The following is a 17,975-nucleotide window of genomic DNA, read 5'->3' on the forward strand; positions in this document are numbered from 1 at the left end:
AACAAAGCCAGCTCAGTGTTTGGAATCTGAAGAGACCGTAAGGGCATTGGTTGGGGTGTGTGTGTGTGTATTTCTTCCTTCTGCCTTTGTCTGGGCCCTTCAGATGAGAGTAATCCTCTGTCCTCCAAAGCTGGGTGCATGAGACCAGACAGGGCCAGAGTGGGGAATTTTGTGGCCATGCCCCATTCCCGCTCATAACAAGAATGCCCTCCTTTTGACCACCCTTCTTGGCTCTGCCACTCAGGTGTATGTCTCACCTCTGTTTACATGCACTTGCTTCATTCCACCTACCATCTGCTTAGCTTTGCTTTTGCTGTGTTTATTTAAAGAATGCAGTTGTAGGAGATGGCTGTCATGGGGTGGCCAGGACCCTGATGTCACCCAGATATATGTGATCCAAAGAGCCAAGACCCAAGAGGGCAGACACCACCATCTACCATGGACCAGGAAAGAGGGCAGAGTGGTGGCAGTTAAGTGGCGGCATTACCACAGACAAAGTCTTGCCATTACTAATGAGGTGGAAGACAGTGGTCTAAAATAGCTTTAAGGAAGCAGTTGAATGATGCCATGGGGCTCAAAACCACTTTGCTCATCATCCAAAAGCCATACTTCATTTTGGCTCACATTTATTGAACACTTGCTTTGAACCAAATGCTGGGTAGGTACACAGATACATCAGTGATTGTGACTCCTCCCTGCCCTTCACCATGCAGCACACAGACCTATGACATAATAGAGTATGATGAGTATGTGCAAGCTTCTCTGGAAACTGAGAATAAGGTACCATTAATCTCTCACACCAAGGGGGAATGGAAAGACCACAGAGTACCATGTGAGAGGCCATAGAGTACCATGTGGAAAGTGAGAGGAGCACTTTGCAGGCTAGGCCAATGGCTGTGCACAAGAACTGGGCTCTAGCACTCGCCAGCTGTGCAGCTTGGGAGAGTCACCCTCTCTGACATTCAGTCTCCTCCTCAGTAAAATGGAGACCATAACCTGGAGCCTGAGGTATCGAGAAGATACAGGCAAAATCTTTAGCACTGAGCTTAATTAACACTTAGAAGCACCTGAGAAAAATCATAGGACATTTCACAAATGAGGTGTCATTCAAGTCTGACCTTGGATGTGGTTTGAGTTTTCCAGGCAGGGAAGGGCAGAGAGATATTCCATCTAGAAGGTAGAGTTGGTGAAAAAGCTGTGTTGTGGCAAGCAGCTTGTGAGGTGTGTCATGAGAGGGCAGCCACCTGCAGTGAGATCGTCCACCAGGGCTGTGACAGCACCCACTGACCAGGAGAAAGGGGAAGCATGGGGGGCCTGGAGGTAGAGCAGTAGTATTGCCAAATCTGTGCTCCCCTCCCCTCGCTAGGGCCATCACTATGGTGGAGGGGAGGGGAGCACATTAGAGCAGGTAGGACTTGGTGGCTGGTTGGGCTGGGAGGTCAGGAAGGAATGAAAGTAGCCATCCTTCACTGCTTTTAGCTTAGACAATTGATGGTTTCCCTTAGTCAGAGGAAGGAAGGCAGGATCTGAAGTCATTTTGGAAAAGGAGCTGCTTGGTATGAGACATTCTGAGTGTGTGGTGCCTATAGGAGACTAGAATGGGCTTGAGTCACTCTAAGCTCCCCTCACATAGCAGGGGGAAGGTTGCCAAAAGGATATTCCTGTCACCTCACTGGTCTGGCCAGCTTTCCCTTCAGTTTCCAGGGCTAAACATACTATCTCAGGCATCATCAAGGCCCTTTTTTTTTTCAGTGGCAAAAACCAACAACAACAATAACAACAACCAACAAACCAGAAATCCATCCACAGCCACATAAGCAAGAAAGAGAATTCTAAGGATGTAAGGGTATGCATAGACCCCAAAGGAAACATGTATATCTGCAACCAGAAAGTGTCCAGAAACCAAGCCAGACAACCCCCTCTTCCCCTCACTCCCTTTGTCCCATGCAGCCCCTCACTACTGCCTCTCTACAGCCCTGCATCATGTTCTCCCAAAACAGACCTGCCTCTCCACACATCCCTGCACACAGAAGAAAATGATTGCCCTCTGCTCCTGCCAAGAGGCAGGGACCTTCTAGTCCCAGCCAAAGACTGATCCCAGTCTGCAAGTCTAGGGGAGAGAATGTATACTGCTGTGGCTGGAGGCAGGAAACTGGCAGGGAGAGAATTTGGCTCCGCTTGGGTCACATATCTCCCACTGATCCAAACAGCTAAGTGAGAGAAAGATACAAGGTGGCACTTTGGGGAGGTAGGATGGGAGTTGGGCTGAATCTCATAAAAGAAGGAAATTAGGCAGATACCACAAAGATGCTCACTCCAGCAGGGCTTCATGGTTGTTCGTGGTGCTGTTGCCCACATCATGGGCTTTTATATTGTACCATTTAGCCGCTGCTGTGTAACAAACTGCCCCCAAGTTGAGTGGCTTTGAACAGCCATTATATTACCTCTTACAAATGTATAGGTTAGGAGTCCAGGAAGAGTTTAGCTAGGTGGTTCTTCTGCTCCCAATGACATTAAGTGGAGTCACATTAAGTGGTGGCGTGAGGAGTTCAAGACAGCTTCACTCACATTGCTGGCACTTGGTGAGGATGACTGGGAGGCCCACTCCCTCTACATGTAGACCCAGAACTTCCCCAGGGAGGGGTCTGACTTCTTACCTGATAGTGTAGGCCCCAAAAGAGCATGGTAAAAGCTGCTGGTTCTCTTAAAGCCTGGTCCACAACTGGCATAGCATCATTCCACCATACTCTGTTGGTGAAAGCAGTCACATGCCAACCCAGATTCAAAGGAGGGGAAATAGACCCCACATCCTAATAGGAGGAGGGGTAAAGGGTTTAGGGCCACGTTTTATCTGCCACATTCATGATGGCCAGAGATAGGGGCAAACTCTTAATCTTTTCTTTGAAAGTCACTGTTGTTTTAAAGTATTTGAAACCTCACCTCTCTTCCATAGTATCATAGATAAAATCACAATTGAGCTTCTTTAGGGAAAGGGAATAAAAATTAATCTTGGTGCAACATTCACGAATACACTCAGAATGCAGAGTGGATAATCTCTTTAGGCAAAGCTACAATGCAGGAAGTAAGTTAGCAGAGGGAGTTTCTTTAAGAAAAGCATCTTTCGGGCAGCCCGGATGGCTCAGCGGTTTAGCGCCGCCTTCAGCCCAGGGTGTGATCCTGGAGACCTGGGATCAAGTCTAGCATCTAGCTCCCTGCATGGAGCCTGCTTCTCCCTCTGCTGTGTCTCTGCCTCTCTCTCTCTCTCTCTCTCTCTCTCTCTCTTTCTCTCTCTGTGTGTGTGTGTGTGTGTGTGTCTGAATAAATAAATAATATCTTAAGAAAAAAAAAGAAAAGCATCTTTCTTCAACAGTGAACTAGTAAGTATGATGACCATAGGAGGTTAAAAATGGCAAGCAAAATGTAGGATTATTTTGAAGACCTACATATTCCTGAAACTTCACCAACAGACCTCTTATCAACTGTGATTCCTGTGTCTGTAACCTAAAAATGATGCCTTATGTATAGAATAGAAATCTGATACTGTATCGACAATCCAGTGCATAGAAGTCTGTTGATTAGTTGGACTAAAGACCAGCCTAATATTTAGCTTCCATGGGAGGTCTTTATGGTTTTGGGCTTATTGCCATGGTTCATCTATAATTCCTTCCATCCCCGTCAAGGGGAAAAACCACCGAGTGGTACCCAGTTGCCACTGCTGACCAGGAACCCCTTATCTTGCCACCTATGGTTGCTTGCCATTGCCTCAAGCTGATGAGCCAAAAATGGTCCTTCCCCAGAATGTGCCACATAACCACAGATCATAGCATGGTACTGAGAACGGAACAAAGCCGGTGGCTGTGCTGATGTGTTCTTTGTAAGACACAGGCCTGTGGGTCAGCACACTTTACCCTTGAAAGATGGCTAGTGCCTTCATTCAGCAAACAGTATTGGGTTCCTACTAGGTGAGAGACTCTGGGCAAAGAGACAGCGGTAAACAAAAGAGCCCTTACTCAGCCTGGAAGACCTCTGGGAAATGTGGTTAAGTGACCAGACATGGTGGCTGAGCCAAGCACCCAGATTGATGAGCAGGACTTGGCCAGGGGAAGGGGCTGTGCCACCATCTCCTAGGCCCTCCTGCACTCACCATGGTGCTACTAACATGCCCCTCATCCACGATCAATCTACAATAGAAAGCCCTTCCAGGCTCCCTGCCTACCGCTCAGCCTCCACCTCTGCCTCAGGGCAGACCCCAGAACCTTCCCGAAGGTCCGCCCGCCGCCGCCTGCATCCCAGGCGCTCTCAAGCTTGGCGGCAGCAGGCCCTGGCTCCAGCACAAAATCCACAACCGGGGTTCCGAGCTAACCAGACCCTTCTTCAAATACTGAAATGGATCCTAATCAGCTTCCCCCAAAGCTGGGATGTTAGCAGACACTGGGAGCCATAATTTAAACTTTATGTGTGAGGATTACAGTAGCCTGCCAAACCACCATGCAGGAAGAAAACTTTGAAATATGAAACTCTTTTAAGGGAGAAAAATCCAAATGAGTTCCCCTCTCCTTTCCTTTAGCTCCTGACGGGGGTTGAAGCTGCCTGGGCCTGGGCCTCGTGTCTCTTTGCCACAATCATAAAGGCCTGTTGATAGAAGAAAGTGTAATTGTCCAGTAGGGATAGCAACTTCGTGGGGCACATGCACATTACGAAGTGCCTTCAGGTCCCGAGGCCAGCCTCTGGGGCAAGTGGCAAGAGAGTGAAGACTCGAGGTTGTTTTTCCTTTGGAAGAGAAAGCCTCATTTAGGGCCCTGGCTTCTCAGTGCCTCCCTTCCTCACCCCTCTCCCTCCACCCTTGGGCAGTTTGCCAAAACACACAAGCCACCCCTCAGTGGAGGAGAAACACTCTTCATCCCCCCCTTCCACGTTCAACCAAGGAACCTTTCCCCTCGCTCCTCTCTGCCCCTTTTGCAAGCTCAGATGCCTTGGAGCAAAGGGAAGAGCCACCACCTTGCCAGCCCAGTAACCAGGCCCTTCCCCAGAAGGCTGGGACCCCTTAGCTCTTCCTTTTCCCAGGCAGGGAGGAGGACGGCCGTGGTGGGTGTTCACTGCTCTTGAACCCTCTGCTGGGCCTGTTCCAGGAGCCTGCTGCTTTAAAGCTGGCTTTGGGTTCATGGTTTTTATTTGAGAGCATTTCTTCTGACCTCAAGCAGAAACACGCAGGAAAATAAATCTGTGAAATGGCCCAGAGGATGTGTAAGGTCTGGCAGCCCCTCCAGGAGTCACTGGGTTATCACCTTTCCTCTAGCCAGGCTGTAAGAATCCATCTTGCTTCTCTTCCAAAGAAAGAAGGTGAAGATGCACGCACACACGCGTGTACACACACACACGCACAAACATCCTTCGCACTGTCTCAATCAAAACCATGTGCCAGAGACACTCAGTGGGGACTTATTTATGCTTGGAAGTAAATATTGGGCTGATGTTGCACCGTCAACATCTCAAGAGAGACATGCTGTGTAAATACTCAGGGAACTGAAGAGATCCCATAAACATGAGGCCACGAGTTAGTCCAAAGAAGGAGTGTGGCTGAGGTCCTTGGAATGGCTACCCAAGAGGCAACCCACAGTCCAGGGAAGGAGGGGGCCGGGATCTCACAGGAGGCTAGATGCCTGGAGCTGTGCAGCTAGGCCCTCGCTCACCCCGAAATGGGCTGGTGCAGGCCCCAGAGGTTGACCAGGCTGCCTTTATTCCTAAGTTTTAAGCCGCCCTCCTAGTACCTCCCCAACTAGGACTCTTCAAAGGAAATCTTTCCCTTGTTTTCTGGGAGGTTTTTGGTACGAGTTTCCATCACAAGGTTCTGTGAGTCTGTCAGGAGGGCTCAGGGAGCCGCTCTATGGGGCTGGAGGCTCCTAGCAGGACCAACAGAGACAAACGCCAGAAAGCACACTGCTGCCTCTGTTTGCCGCTGAGCAAAGCTTGGCCTGAGTCACTCCTCCTCTAGGGTTTCCATGAATGTTTCCTCCACTACAGACAGAACAGTTATAAACACAGTCTTTTGCCCTTCAAGTGGCAAAGCAGGCCCTGGAAGGTTCCAGAAAAAGTGCAGGACAACATTGACTCTGCTGGATGGGTGCTGCTGCAGGGTCCAGCTTAAACTCATCACTGATCCATTTCCCAGTGGGCTCTGTCGACCGCAAAAACAGGTTTTGCCCAGCACATCTCAAAGGTTTTCCCCCAAAGTAATCGTGAGGACTAACCAGAGTGAGAGTGTATGGTTAAGGAAGACCTGCATGAGAGAGAAATGTCTTTGAAGTCTCAGTTTATCTTCATTTAAGGAATTGTATAACTCTTTATGTCTTATTATACATCCATACTTTAATATAAAAATGTTCACATTCAGTTTTCCAAAATTTCCATAAACTCTTGGAAAACAGCTGCCCCCAGGTGGGGACTCTGTGCCTTGTGCCTCCTTAGCGTGAGTCCTGGGTACAAGGTTGCGTGCCCCACAGGCTGCAATCCTGAGTCTGGTTTGGGGACCAACATAAAAAGGGGTCGTCGTCGTGTTTCCGCTGAGGTCTGAGAATGCCCTGGGTCTCTGGGGCACAGCCAGACAGCGAGCTTCCCTGTGGCCCAGCAGGGAGGTAGTTGGAGCAGGAGCAATAATCAGGACCCACGGCTCCCTCTCCCACATCTCTCCGAGTGGATCCTATGGCACTGGGTGGGCAGGCCTGGGTGACACAGTTGTTGGGAGCCCATTGCTTGGTAAACTCAGAGCCTGGGCTTTGGGTCTATCAAAAGCCAAAATTAAGCTCTAAACAAAGCACAGGGATCCCTGGGTGGCGCAGTGGTTTAGCGCCTGCCTTTGGCCCAGGGCATGATCCTGGAGACCCGGGATCGAATCCCACATCAGGCTCCCTGCATGGAGCCTGCTTCTCCCTCTGCCTCTCTCTCTCTCTCTCTCTCTCTCTCTCTGTGTGTGTGACTATCATAAATAAATAAAATTTAAAAAAAAAATAAAAATAAACAAAGCACAAAGGTAATATGCTCTGTTTCTGAAATGGAATTAGCTTGATCGTGCAAGAAACAGTATTATTTTGACAGACCCACCGCTGGACTCTATGGCACCTCTCTGCAGACTAGTAAACAGCACCGCCTCGGCCAGAAACTTTACTTCCATCTGTCAGGAAATTTGGAAAACCGCGGCTGATTTGGTTGGGGGGGGGGGTGGGGGGGAGAAGACCCTCTACTGCCATCTACTGGAAAGTAGTTGTAATAAATCTAACATGTCTGTGATGTGAGGGGCACAGCCTGCACTGCTGCACCCAGGACTCCTTAGCCATGAGAGTAGGCTGTGGTTTAAGAAATGGTCTTTGGGCTGCATAGAAGGAGGGCAAAGCTCAGTGGCAGCTCCAACCTTCCATCTAAGAGACTACACACAGGTTGTGCCGGGCACAGAGCTCTTGAGACACTGTGGTGTTGGAGGAGGGCACGGAGTTTGCAAGGCTATTTCGCAGCAGCGTTCCAGTCATTCCGGAGGTGGGGTGGAGGGTGATTCTTAGGACTAATGCTAACACCACACTACTTGATAGAAGAGAGCTTGCCTCTGCATGCCTGCAGGAGACAATGGTGCCTTCACTTTGTTGATAACAAGTGTAACACTGAAACATGAGCATATGCTAGCTACGCGTGACAGTGTAATCCAGGAGCTCCAAATCCCTGCTAGCTGGTTTGCGCACTCTATCTCAGATCCTTATGCTAGCATAGCCATGAGAAAGTGAGCCGACTTTTGTCCTGCTTGGAGATGAACAAGGAAAGTCTGTGCAGCAGTACAAGGCACAGATGATGCTCCTTAGATCTAAAACTATCAGGTGCCCCTCTGCGTCTCTTCCTGTGGGTGTTGATTCATTCAGTACGTCAGACAAAAAACAGACTGCCGTATCTAGTTAACTCATGCTGCATAACAAAGCACCCCAGAGTTTAATGACTTAAAAGCAACAAATATCTGTGAGGTTCATGGGTCTGTGGTTTGGGCTCAGCCTAAGCAGGGTGTGAGGGGGGCCACTCTCTGGTCTCAGCTGGACTCATGTCTACACCTGCAGGCAGTTGGAGCTTGGCTGGTCTAGCAGGGCCTCAGCTGGGTGCACTCTAATCTAGATGGAGCTCATTCACATGGAGGCCAGGCAGGGTTCTGCGAGAGCTAGCAGAAGGGGGTGAGGCCTCTGGAGGCATAAGTGTGGAACTGACACGGCATCCCCTCCACAGTATCCAGTTGTCAGAACGAGTCATGGTGCAGATTCAAGGGGTGGGAGTCAGCCCTGGCCTCAGGATGGGAACCACCACAAAGTCACATGGTAAAGGGCCTGGATTCGAGGAATGCAGGACTGTGGGCATTTTTGGAGTTTGTCACTGCTGCCAAGTACAGGTGATATGCTCAGTTCCATGGACAAAATACGAAAATCCTACCTGTCGGGGGTTCTGAGACTTAAAAAAAAAAAAAATGTATGTATCTATTCATGAAAGACACACAGAGAGAAGCAAAGACATAGGCAGAGGGAGAAGCAGGGCCCCTGCAGGGAGCCTGATGTGGGACTCAATCCCAGGACCCCAGGATCATGACCTGAGCCAAAGGCAGAAGCTCAACCACTGAGCACCTAGGTGCCCCGGGGGTTCCTAAGACTTAAGACAAATGGGAAAGATAACAAGGGAGCAGTTGAAACCCTGCTTGATGAGTGCCCCAGTAGAGATGAGTTACTTCCCTGGAACTGAACCTGTGAGGCATCACACCATCAGCAGGCAGAGTTCTGTGCTAAAGAATTTTTATTTTATTTTATTTATTTATTTATGAGAGAGAGAGAGGCAGACAGAGACACAGGCAGAGGGAGAAGCAGGCTCCATGCAGGGAGCCTGACGTGGGACTCAATCCCGGGTCTCCAGGATCACGCCCAGGGCTGAAGGCGGCGCTAAACCCCTGCGCCACCCGGGCTGCCCTGAGCTAAAGAATCTTACATCCGTACCACATCCAGCTTAGTCTCATGATTATGTTCTCCCCAGCACAGAAGGTGCTCATGACACATTTGTCCAGTCAACCGCATTTTTATCCTAACGGTATTTCAAGCAGTAACTTCTTAGACATTTCCAGTAAGTCATGGGTTGCTCTTCTGACCTTCTGTGGGTGTGCTTTGGTGGCCTTAACAAAGGCTGTTTTCCAAAACATCCAGACCAAGCCCCTGTTCTACATTCCTTGCAGAAGGGAGAAGACGGTAGAGATTTAAGGAGAAGAAAAGTGTGTGTGCACACGGGAGGTGGAGCGGGGGTCTCAGAAAGTGGGGTTCTGGCACATGCTAGAAGAAACTGCCAGAGATGAAAACGCTAGGAACTCAGTGTCCACAAAACTGGACATGAGGGTTGAAGCTCAGAACACAAGATCCTTGCCAGTTGTTTGAAGAAAGCCTCTTCCCATTCACTCAGACTGCACCAAACACTTCATTGACTCTGCTCAAAGCAAATTCTCAGGATTCCCGTGGCAGTGTGGGTGGAGATGTTTCCTGGCAGCTGCCTTGACAGCTCTCATCTTCTGCTAGGCCAATCAGCCCCTTCTTGGGGGGAAAGAATCCTAATCATCAGAATGACTGTGGACGCTCAGTTCATGGTGAAGGAGCTGGAGAACATGGGCATGCTGCAGAAATTGCTGGTCGTGAGCATTTTTAAACATGGGAGTTACAAGCTCGCAACAGTACCACAAACCTGCAGTGCCACAGAGCTGCCAACAGCAGACCGAATGTGTGTGGCTGTTTGAATCCCCCCATTCAAGGCGACTGAAGTGGGGGTTTGAGCATGGGTAACTTCAGGAAACACCAATTGGAGCAAAGAAGTGAGACAGGAAAAAGAAGGAAGCCAATAAAGACGTGGTAAGACCAGTTGCAGGGGCATCTGGGTGGCTAGGTGAGCATCTGCTTTTGACTCAGGCCATGATCCCAGGGTCCTGGGATCGAGTCTCACATCAGGCTCCCCATGGGGAGCCTGCTTCTCCCTCTGCCTCTTCTCGACCTCTCTCTGTGTGTCTCATGAATAAATGGGCACATTCCACTGGGAAGATCTGGTAGGCCATGCACCTGAGGGTTGTCACACCAGGGAGGGAGCTGGTGGAAACTACTCCTGCTGGTCAGGCTTAAGGGCAGAGGCACGACGGAATGTCTGACCTTAGAAACAGTGGCCACTAATGCCAGTGAGCAAAGGACAAGACATGCCAGGTCTCCCTGAGCGTGAGTGAAGGTCAGCTCTGAGCTACAAAATTACTCAAATATCTGGTGGGTTTTACCTGTGATGCTTGTGTGAGAACAGCTAGAAACTCATCCTCCAGTATATGAAAAACCATAAGACATCAGAGGCAAAGGCCTTTCCAGAACTCAGTTAAAGGGAACTGCTATCCTGGATCCAGTGAGATGCCAGTTCCAGGGGAATTCACGTTGCTGGCTCTGAGGCTGGCCCTGTGTGTTTTGTAGGTCTGAGAGAAAGATCTAGAGGGACAGCATGTTAGACTGCAGACCTGAAGACACTTTTAAAAGCCTATTATGTTAGAGCAGTATTTATCAATTAGCCCACAATGGCGAATGTCGCCCAGGATATGAGTAGATTTATCGAAAGCCAAATGAGCTCAGGGAATGTCAAGTCCCTGAGTTTCTTAGATCCTTTCCTTTTTTTTTTTTTTCTTAGATCCTTTCCTAAGAGTTTATTAGACCCTTGACTGTTCTCCTGTACATTATTACACAGCTCAGAGAGGAAGAAAGAGCGCAACATTTCCCAAACTTCTTTGACCATGAATGAAACCTACTTTATTCCCAAATGCCTTTGAGTAACGCTCAGTAACTACTGTTCCCCGGCACACCATTCAGGAAACGCTCCGCTTAAAGCACTTAACAAGGAACAGTCAATCATAAGATAACCTGGAGGAAGTCCATGCATTTTGAAAGATTGCTCCACAATAATGCTTTTCCTACATCAATCTACTCTAAGGGATTTTCCAAGCCCTCCCAGCTCTGTGAATAGAAGTTATACCTCCTCCTCACCCAGGGAATCAGAACGACTGATTCTCCAACATTCTAACCTGGCTTCTCCTCTCTCTGCCTTTTAGATGGGCTTCTTTCGCCGAAGGTACAAAGAAATTATCGAGGCCGAGAAAAACCGGAAGGAGAACGAAGACAGTTGGGACTGGGTCCAGAAAAACCAGTGACCTGCCACGCCAGTCACGTGACCCAATCATTCGCCTGTATCTTGATCTTTGTATCTTCCATATTTGGAAGAAAGAATCTTCTCCAGATTTTTCGGAGGCCCCACTGATGCTGTTCTCTTCCTCAATTCACCAAGCCCAGGAGCCAACCTGAGGCAGCCACTCTGGCCAGGTCACATGACTACAGCCACCACCCATTTCCTTTTAGAGATGAACTCCGAACTTTGGAAAGCAAGCTACAGAGATGAGCAGTATTTATGGATGCAACATGTGTGGTCAACCCTCAGGGGAAAACTGTTACCTAAAAGTATTTTTATAAATATAAGCCTTTTATACTGATTATGTCTTTATATTTGTATCGATGTTTTGTTATTTCTATTAAATAGTTATATAATTCACTCAAGCACTGATATCTGGCCTGAAAGCTTGGAAGTCCATGTGCATTCATACACCTTTTAAAGGATAAAAATCTGATTGTACTTTGGAACTTGCTGTTAAAAGAGACTTGGAGATGAAATAATCTGAAGAAAGCTCATGCGATGAATCCACCAGGCTGGTAGTGCTGCATTATAAACGGTGGTGGTGGTGAGACCTTTAAGACAATTCACATCTTTATTGCCCGGAGTAGGTTTGAAGCAATGTGCTAAAGAACTGTAAGTAGCTTTTCATATGTACCTTTTACTGGGAGATTTCCAATAGGAACTTGGATGGAAGAACCTGATCCTAGCACAAGTCTGCTCTGCATCACCTCTACAGCAGGCATCACACCCTCCTTCCACTTGGATTAATAGATAAGAACTTGGAGCAAGGCCATTTGGTCATCTGGTAAACCTCAGGATGGCGTCTCATCCCGGACATCGTGCATTGGAGTCCACACACCACAAGGACTAAGCTGGTGCCCACCAAGCAAAGACTTGTGTCTGAATGCTGTGATGTGTTGCCTTTTCGTTGACTTCAGAGGTCTCCACTTCCCCTACCATTCTTGCCGTCCCAGCTAATGGTGACTGCAGATTCTTCCCAGAGATGACCATTCAACCTGTCTTTAGTTTTTAAAATAGTGTCTTAAGTGAGGTTCGCCCAAAACAGACTCTGATAGAAGGATTTACATGCAAGTGACTAATTAAGGGAGTGTCTGTGCCCCTGGAAAACTGCAGTAGGGGTATGAGGGAAGCAGGACAGGGAAGGGGAGAAAGCCAGGTAAGGATGCCATTTCAGAGGATATCCCGTGGAGGGTAGCTTCAGCCTTATCCTACAAGGGAGCTCTGGAGGGCAAGTTAAGTCTCAGAGTTCTCCCAACCTGAGGTGAGGGAGCTGAGCTTTTATATTCTTGCTCCCAGGGGAGGTGTAAACTTCTCACTCTCAGTTCCTGGAGGCAGAATGGCTCTGATAGCCCAGAGGAAGTCTTCTAAAGAGAGCTGGAAGTGCACCCCCAGCGCAGGGAGGCATCCAGAAATGTTGTGAAAGAAATGATGCACAGGGATCTAGGCATAACTGTGACCTCTGCCCCGCCCCCTGTGTGTGTGAATGCTGAGTTGGGGCCTTCCAGTCCCCCCATTTGACGGTGTTTATTATCAGATGCACTGCTGCCCAGTTTTAAGTGCAAAATGGTTTTCTAAAAGGGCAGTGACATGACGGCTATAGTGTACTCAGCCCTGCACCTGGCCCGTAGTGAACAGTCAGTGACTGGTAGCAGCTCTGGCTGCTGTCGCCACAGACCATCTGATGAGAGAAAAAAACGTGGCAAAGAACAGGGTCTGACAAAGAGTCCTTACTGGCTTATTACAGCCCAGTGATGCCCCAGGTACTTAACGGATGGCATCAAATGGACATGAAGCCAGAAATAAGATGAAAGATCTTTCTCAAAAGGCCTTGTTTGCTGGAAACTAACATGTTGGGGGTCTGTGAACATTGTTGCAAAGACAACTCCAGAGGAAAGGGATTTTTCTGTGCAGGTACTTGGCTAATACTTGCAAAGGCATTTAAAGTTGGGGCAGACTCATGAGGAGACCGGGCGTGCAGTTGTGAACCTGGCATGAAACTGAAGCATCTTTTTGTTTCTCATTATGCAATTGACTCTGATGCAGGAAGACAATGTATGTATCATGTGTCCCCTCCTGGTGAATATGGGAATAGACAGCAAAGCCCAGAGGGTCAGTGGCATGAATGAGGCTGATCTTAGAATGAAGTCAGGGATGTTGCTTCTAACAGAGGTAGTCACAGAGGTGACTACTGGGCAGATGCAGGCAAAGAAACCAGTTCTAAGAGTTCACCTGTGACTTCTATCAAGAGTAACAAAGGCAGTTTTGAGTGGGTCATAGTCATTCATTTCAAGGATACTTACGGGGGCCCTGTAGGCCAGGAGCTGTGCTAGGTGCTGCGGGGTCCCCCGAGAACACCACAGGCATGTTTTGCCTGAAAAGCCAGACCTCCCTTCAAGAAGAGTGTAGAGAGTGAAAGCCTTTATGAGACCCCATGTGTAGCTTTCCTTTGCTGGATTCTTGTTCACTGTGTCATGTTGTCCTTTAATAAACCATTTAAGATTCTTAGGTGGTAGGCCTGGGTCAGCTCCATCAGCGGCTTTGACCAAATGCATTTATAGCCACTAACCCGCTTCCCACAAGGGGTGCAGACACATTGGCAGTAGTGTCGAGGATGACGCACCCTGCTCCTGTGGGCAGTGTCACAGCCAGGATCTATTCGCCTCTGGTTGATTCTGAATGGTAGACCCACAGGAGTAGTCATATACTCAGGATCACTAAGATTCCATAAGACAGTTCTTTTTAAAAATTGTACTTGGCCTCACTGGAAGCAAACACTGGCAGCCACTCCAGGAGTCTCTCTGGAGCAGGATGGTGCCCCTGCATGTCCAATGGTGCTGAGTAGTAGGTGGGGCAACAGGGAGCCATTTAACACAGTGAGAAAGAAGCCAAGCACACTGTTAGCCCTCTCAACTGGGCATTTTACCAGCTCCACCCCAGCTCAGAAGCTCTCAAGAGGCTCTCAGGGGAAGCAGACAGGGTGAATGGCATCTGTGTTACTCCTCCAGAATATTCTTTTAAAAGTCCACAGTGCATTCCAGTTTCTAACCTTCCTGCTTATATGGGTTCACTGTGGAATCCTATCAGATATTCTCTTACACAGCTGCTTCAGCTTCAGTCTGCTTCAGCTTTTAATTATGGATTCAGTATGGCATTAACTGTCAGAAGTATTGAGACACTTTTTAAAAATGAAAGAAGGACCTCTGTGAAAACTTAGGAAGAGAATGCCTTCTGTTCAAAACTGATTTGCTTGTGCTTAATTGATACGGGACTCCTGAGTTGGGGACATCCCCCAGAGTGAGTCTGAGACCTGTCACCATGAAGAGGCTGTAAAGTTTAGGAGTAAGGAGATGCTAGAAAAAGGGAAGTACGTCTGCTGGCTTTATGGTGACTCACAGGCACACATCTGGAATCAGCTCTTTGTGAAAATTCCATCCCCAGGAGTATTCCAAAGTTTGATAAATGTTGTAGAAAATCCAATAGAAAGTCCTCCGTCACCATATCAAGAGTAGCCTACGGTCTTTGAGCCAAGGACATAGGGATTAAAAACAAACAGAAACCCAGCAGGCCTCCCGAGAACATCTGGGACCGGTTTTCAATGCAGAAGTGTAATAGATCCCCCAAGAGATACACGTGCTGTATGCTACCTGTTAGAACCCTAGCGGGGTCAATTTTTAAAGGTTATTCTACTACTTTTATTTTTGGAAAAGGAATTATGGCCAGGGGAATGCAGTAACACATAGGTCACAAAGGAAATGTGCATCTGGTGAAACCTACATACACCTGACTCAAACTTCTGGGAATTAGAGGCACTGTAAAGGATGGTTATGCAGAGGAAATGGCCCTGTAGCAGAAGAAAAGGCAGAAAGTGAGTGTCACTTCAGAAATACTCTAATGTACAGGATGTGGTGTTCTGCTGTCCTGCTGTATAGAGCAGCGGTGTACACAGTGGAGAATATTTTCTGAAATGAATGGCTAAAGGAAGGATACAGAGCCAGTAGGGCCAAGATGAATCTTCTAGAATGTCTTCCGATTTTCAGCACATTGTGAGGGATAATGAACAAATTTCCCATGTGGTGCAATGCTTTATAGCACAATGATCTAGATTTCAGACTTTGTTAAGGTTTTTTTAAAAAATTCTAATGTGCACAGTGTGATGGGCAGAGTGAGTTTAAAAGCTTTAAGAGTGATTAATTGCATGCAGACACCCACGCTAACTTCACTTCCAGAACTTGACTGATGCATCCACATACATTTCTGCTGAGGACTTTTGGTGGGAGGGGTCACCCCTTACAAAGTCACATGTATTAAAGTCTATGCAGTCACTTCTAATTCACTTGCACTATTTGGGAAATGCAGGTTTACAAAAATACACGTTTGGAATAAAAAAAATGGCTGCAAATGATTCAGGAGTTTGGTCTATAATTTCTTTGCTGATTGAAGAACTTGAACCTTTTTAGGATGTTGAAGATGGAGTTTGAATGCAGTACTTCATGAGCATTGACGAGCATATGCAGGTCTATCTAGTCATGCATGAGCAACCCCCTCAATGTGGCTGAACTGTCCGCTATCCTTGGCCTCCATCCCATAGCCACCACCTTCTCAGTGCATCACTCACCTGCCCAGAGCCAAACCCAGGACCTTGATATTTTTTTTAAGATTTTATTTATTTATTCAGAGACACAGAGAGAGAGAGAAGCAGAGAGAGAGAGGCAGAGACAGAGGCAGAGGGAGAAGCAGGTTCCATGCAGGGAGCCCGACATGGGACTTGATCCCAGGACCCTGGATCATGCCCTGAGCCGAAGGCAGACGCTCAGCTGCTGAGGCCCCAGGTGTCACCAGGACCTTGATATTAAGATAAAAGTGCCCAAATTAAATGAGGTGGATTCCTTGTTATGAGTAGACTTCTTCCACGTGTTCCCACCAGTCACCAAGCATTTTCCGAGAAGTGTTTTGGTAGCATCCTTAGACGTTTAGTCGTGTTCTCTTAGAGTTGTCATCTCTGTCTAGTTATGTCCCTGTTCTTTTCTCAAATGTTGTTCATTTGTGTGTTTTTCTCTTTTTCCCCTGGATGAGACCAACAAAGATCTATCTACTTTACTAGCCTTCCTCAAGAATAAGCCTTTGGCTGTACCAAGCAGATCTACTGGTATTTTATTCCTATTTCATTGATTACTGCCTTTATATTTGTTAAAATTTACTGCCCTATAATGAAAATTCATGCACAAACACCACAGAGTGTAGAAGGTGGATGAAAAGATACACACCAAGGGATTAAAAATGGTTGCCTTTAGGTAGATGGGATTGTCAGTGTTTTGGCTTTGTTTATTGTTTTTTGTTGTTGTTGTTTGTTTTTTTTTTTTTTTTACTTATCTGAATTTAGTTTGCTACAGTAAGCAGGCATTTCTTTTGTAACAAGGAAGCATATGCAAATTATTTTTTCAGTAAAACTACACCTGGCACAGTGTGCATTGCTTAGGAAAGAGATCCCAATTTGCAAGTCTAGAAAGAGAAGAGATTTGTGTGCAGCAAAGAGCATTGATGAGCCTGACTCTGAGGGCACTGGTCCAGTGAGTAATTTCAAGCTTTTTCATTCCGGATGCTTCCTGGCTTAACAAGACCTGCCACCATCTAATTAAGTACATTTCTCTAAGGTTGCCTAACCTGTTTCCTTAAGCCAGGAAAATGCCTGGACAACCTCAAAAGAATCAAAAGATACAAAATTAAGAGGAAGAAAAATCACCAATTAGTTGTGTCAGCCCCCCTCCCCCTTCAATCAAGAGTTTTTCAATCCACCAGATTACATCTGGTCCTTAAAGTGTCTGTTCATCAAGTTACTGTGCTTAGTAACAGAATTAATGTAAGTGCTCACTTAGAGCTCTGCCTGCATTATCAAACCAACTGGCAGCTATCCATCAGCAAAGCCGCCTGACCCTGAGATCACATCTATTCATTCTATGTACACATCCAACTGAAGTGGATATAAGAGGGTATCGCCAGCTCTGTGCCAAGACCTGAAACTGTGCCGTCTGGGCTTGCTGCCAGACCTCTGCTATGCCTCAGAGTTTAGTCAAGATCATTTTGCACTTTATTTGATATGATTGTTCTATAATTGAAAAAGATCCTAAAAATCAAAACAAATCTCAACAAAAGTATAACCCTTTAAAGACACCAAATAGATGAAAAAGCAGGGAGAGGGAGCGCATTTTAAAAAGTATTTCCAAGAAACTTTTTCTAAGAAATGACAGATCAAGAAAAATGAAATTCCCTCCAAATCAACATCCGTTCATAACCACCTTATCAGTTAAGAGAATACTTGGCTCCATATCATAGGAAAAAAAAAATCCAAAATAACAATGGTTTAAACCTGATAGAAGTGTAGTTCCTCTCTCGCACAAAAGACGACCAGGTCTGGATCATCACAGTCTCATATAGTAGATTCATGAATTATCAGGAGATCAGCTCCTATCTTTCTAGACATGTGGTTTTCATTCTTAAAGTTGTTTCATGGTTTCGGATGGCTACCAGGGTACCAGCCATCATGGCAACTTTCCAAGCCAACAGTAGAGGAGGAGGATAAGATGGCACATGCCTCCTCCCTTTTAATTAGCCTTCCAAGAAGCCCCATAGAACACGAACCAGAAATGAGTCATCAAAATGCACCCACCCACAAAGGAACATGGGGAGTGTGTTATTAAGGAATAAGAGGAGTGTACATA

At 47.1% G+C, this 17,975-nt stretch overlaps 1 protein-coding gene across 1 annotated transcript in view; it reads left to right on the plus strand.

The window, feature by feature from the left end:
* ITGA9 (integrin subunit alpha 9) overlaps positions 1–15,661 on the plus strand; it is a 344,722-nt gene extending 329,061 nt beyond the window's left edge. The window contains exon 28 of the mRNA XM_072726452.1: positions 11,123–15,661. Coding sequence (XP_072582553.1) covers positions 11,123–11,221 — 99 coding nt within the window. The 3' untranslated portion in view covers positions 11,222–15,661. The remainder of the gene's footprint in view (positions 1–11,122) is intronic.
* Positions 15,662–17,975: the final 2,314 nt, after the last annotated feature.

The sequence above is a fragment of the Vulpes vulpes genome, chromosome 11 (genome assembly GCF_048418805.1).
Source record: "Vulpes vulpes isolate BD-2025 chromosome 11, VulVul3, whole genome shotgun sequence".
Classification (NCBI taxonomy): Eukaryota; Metazoa; Chordata; class Mammalia; order Carnivora; family Canidae; genus Vulpes; species Vulpes vulpes.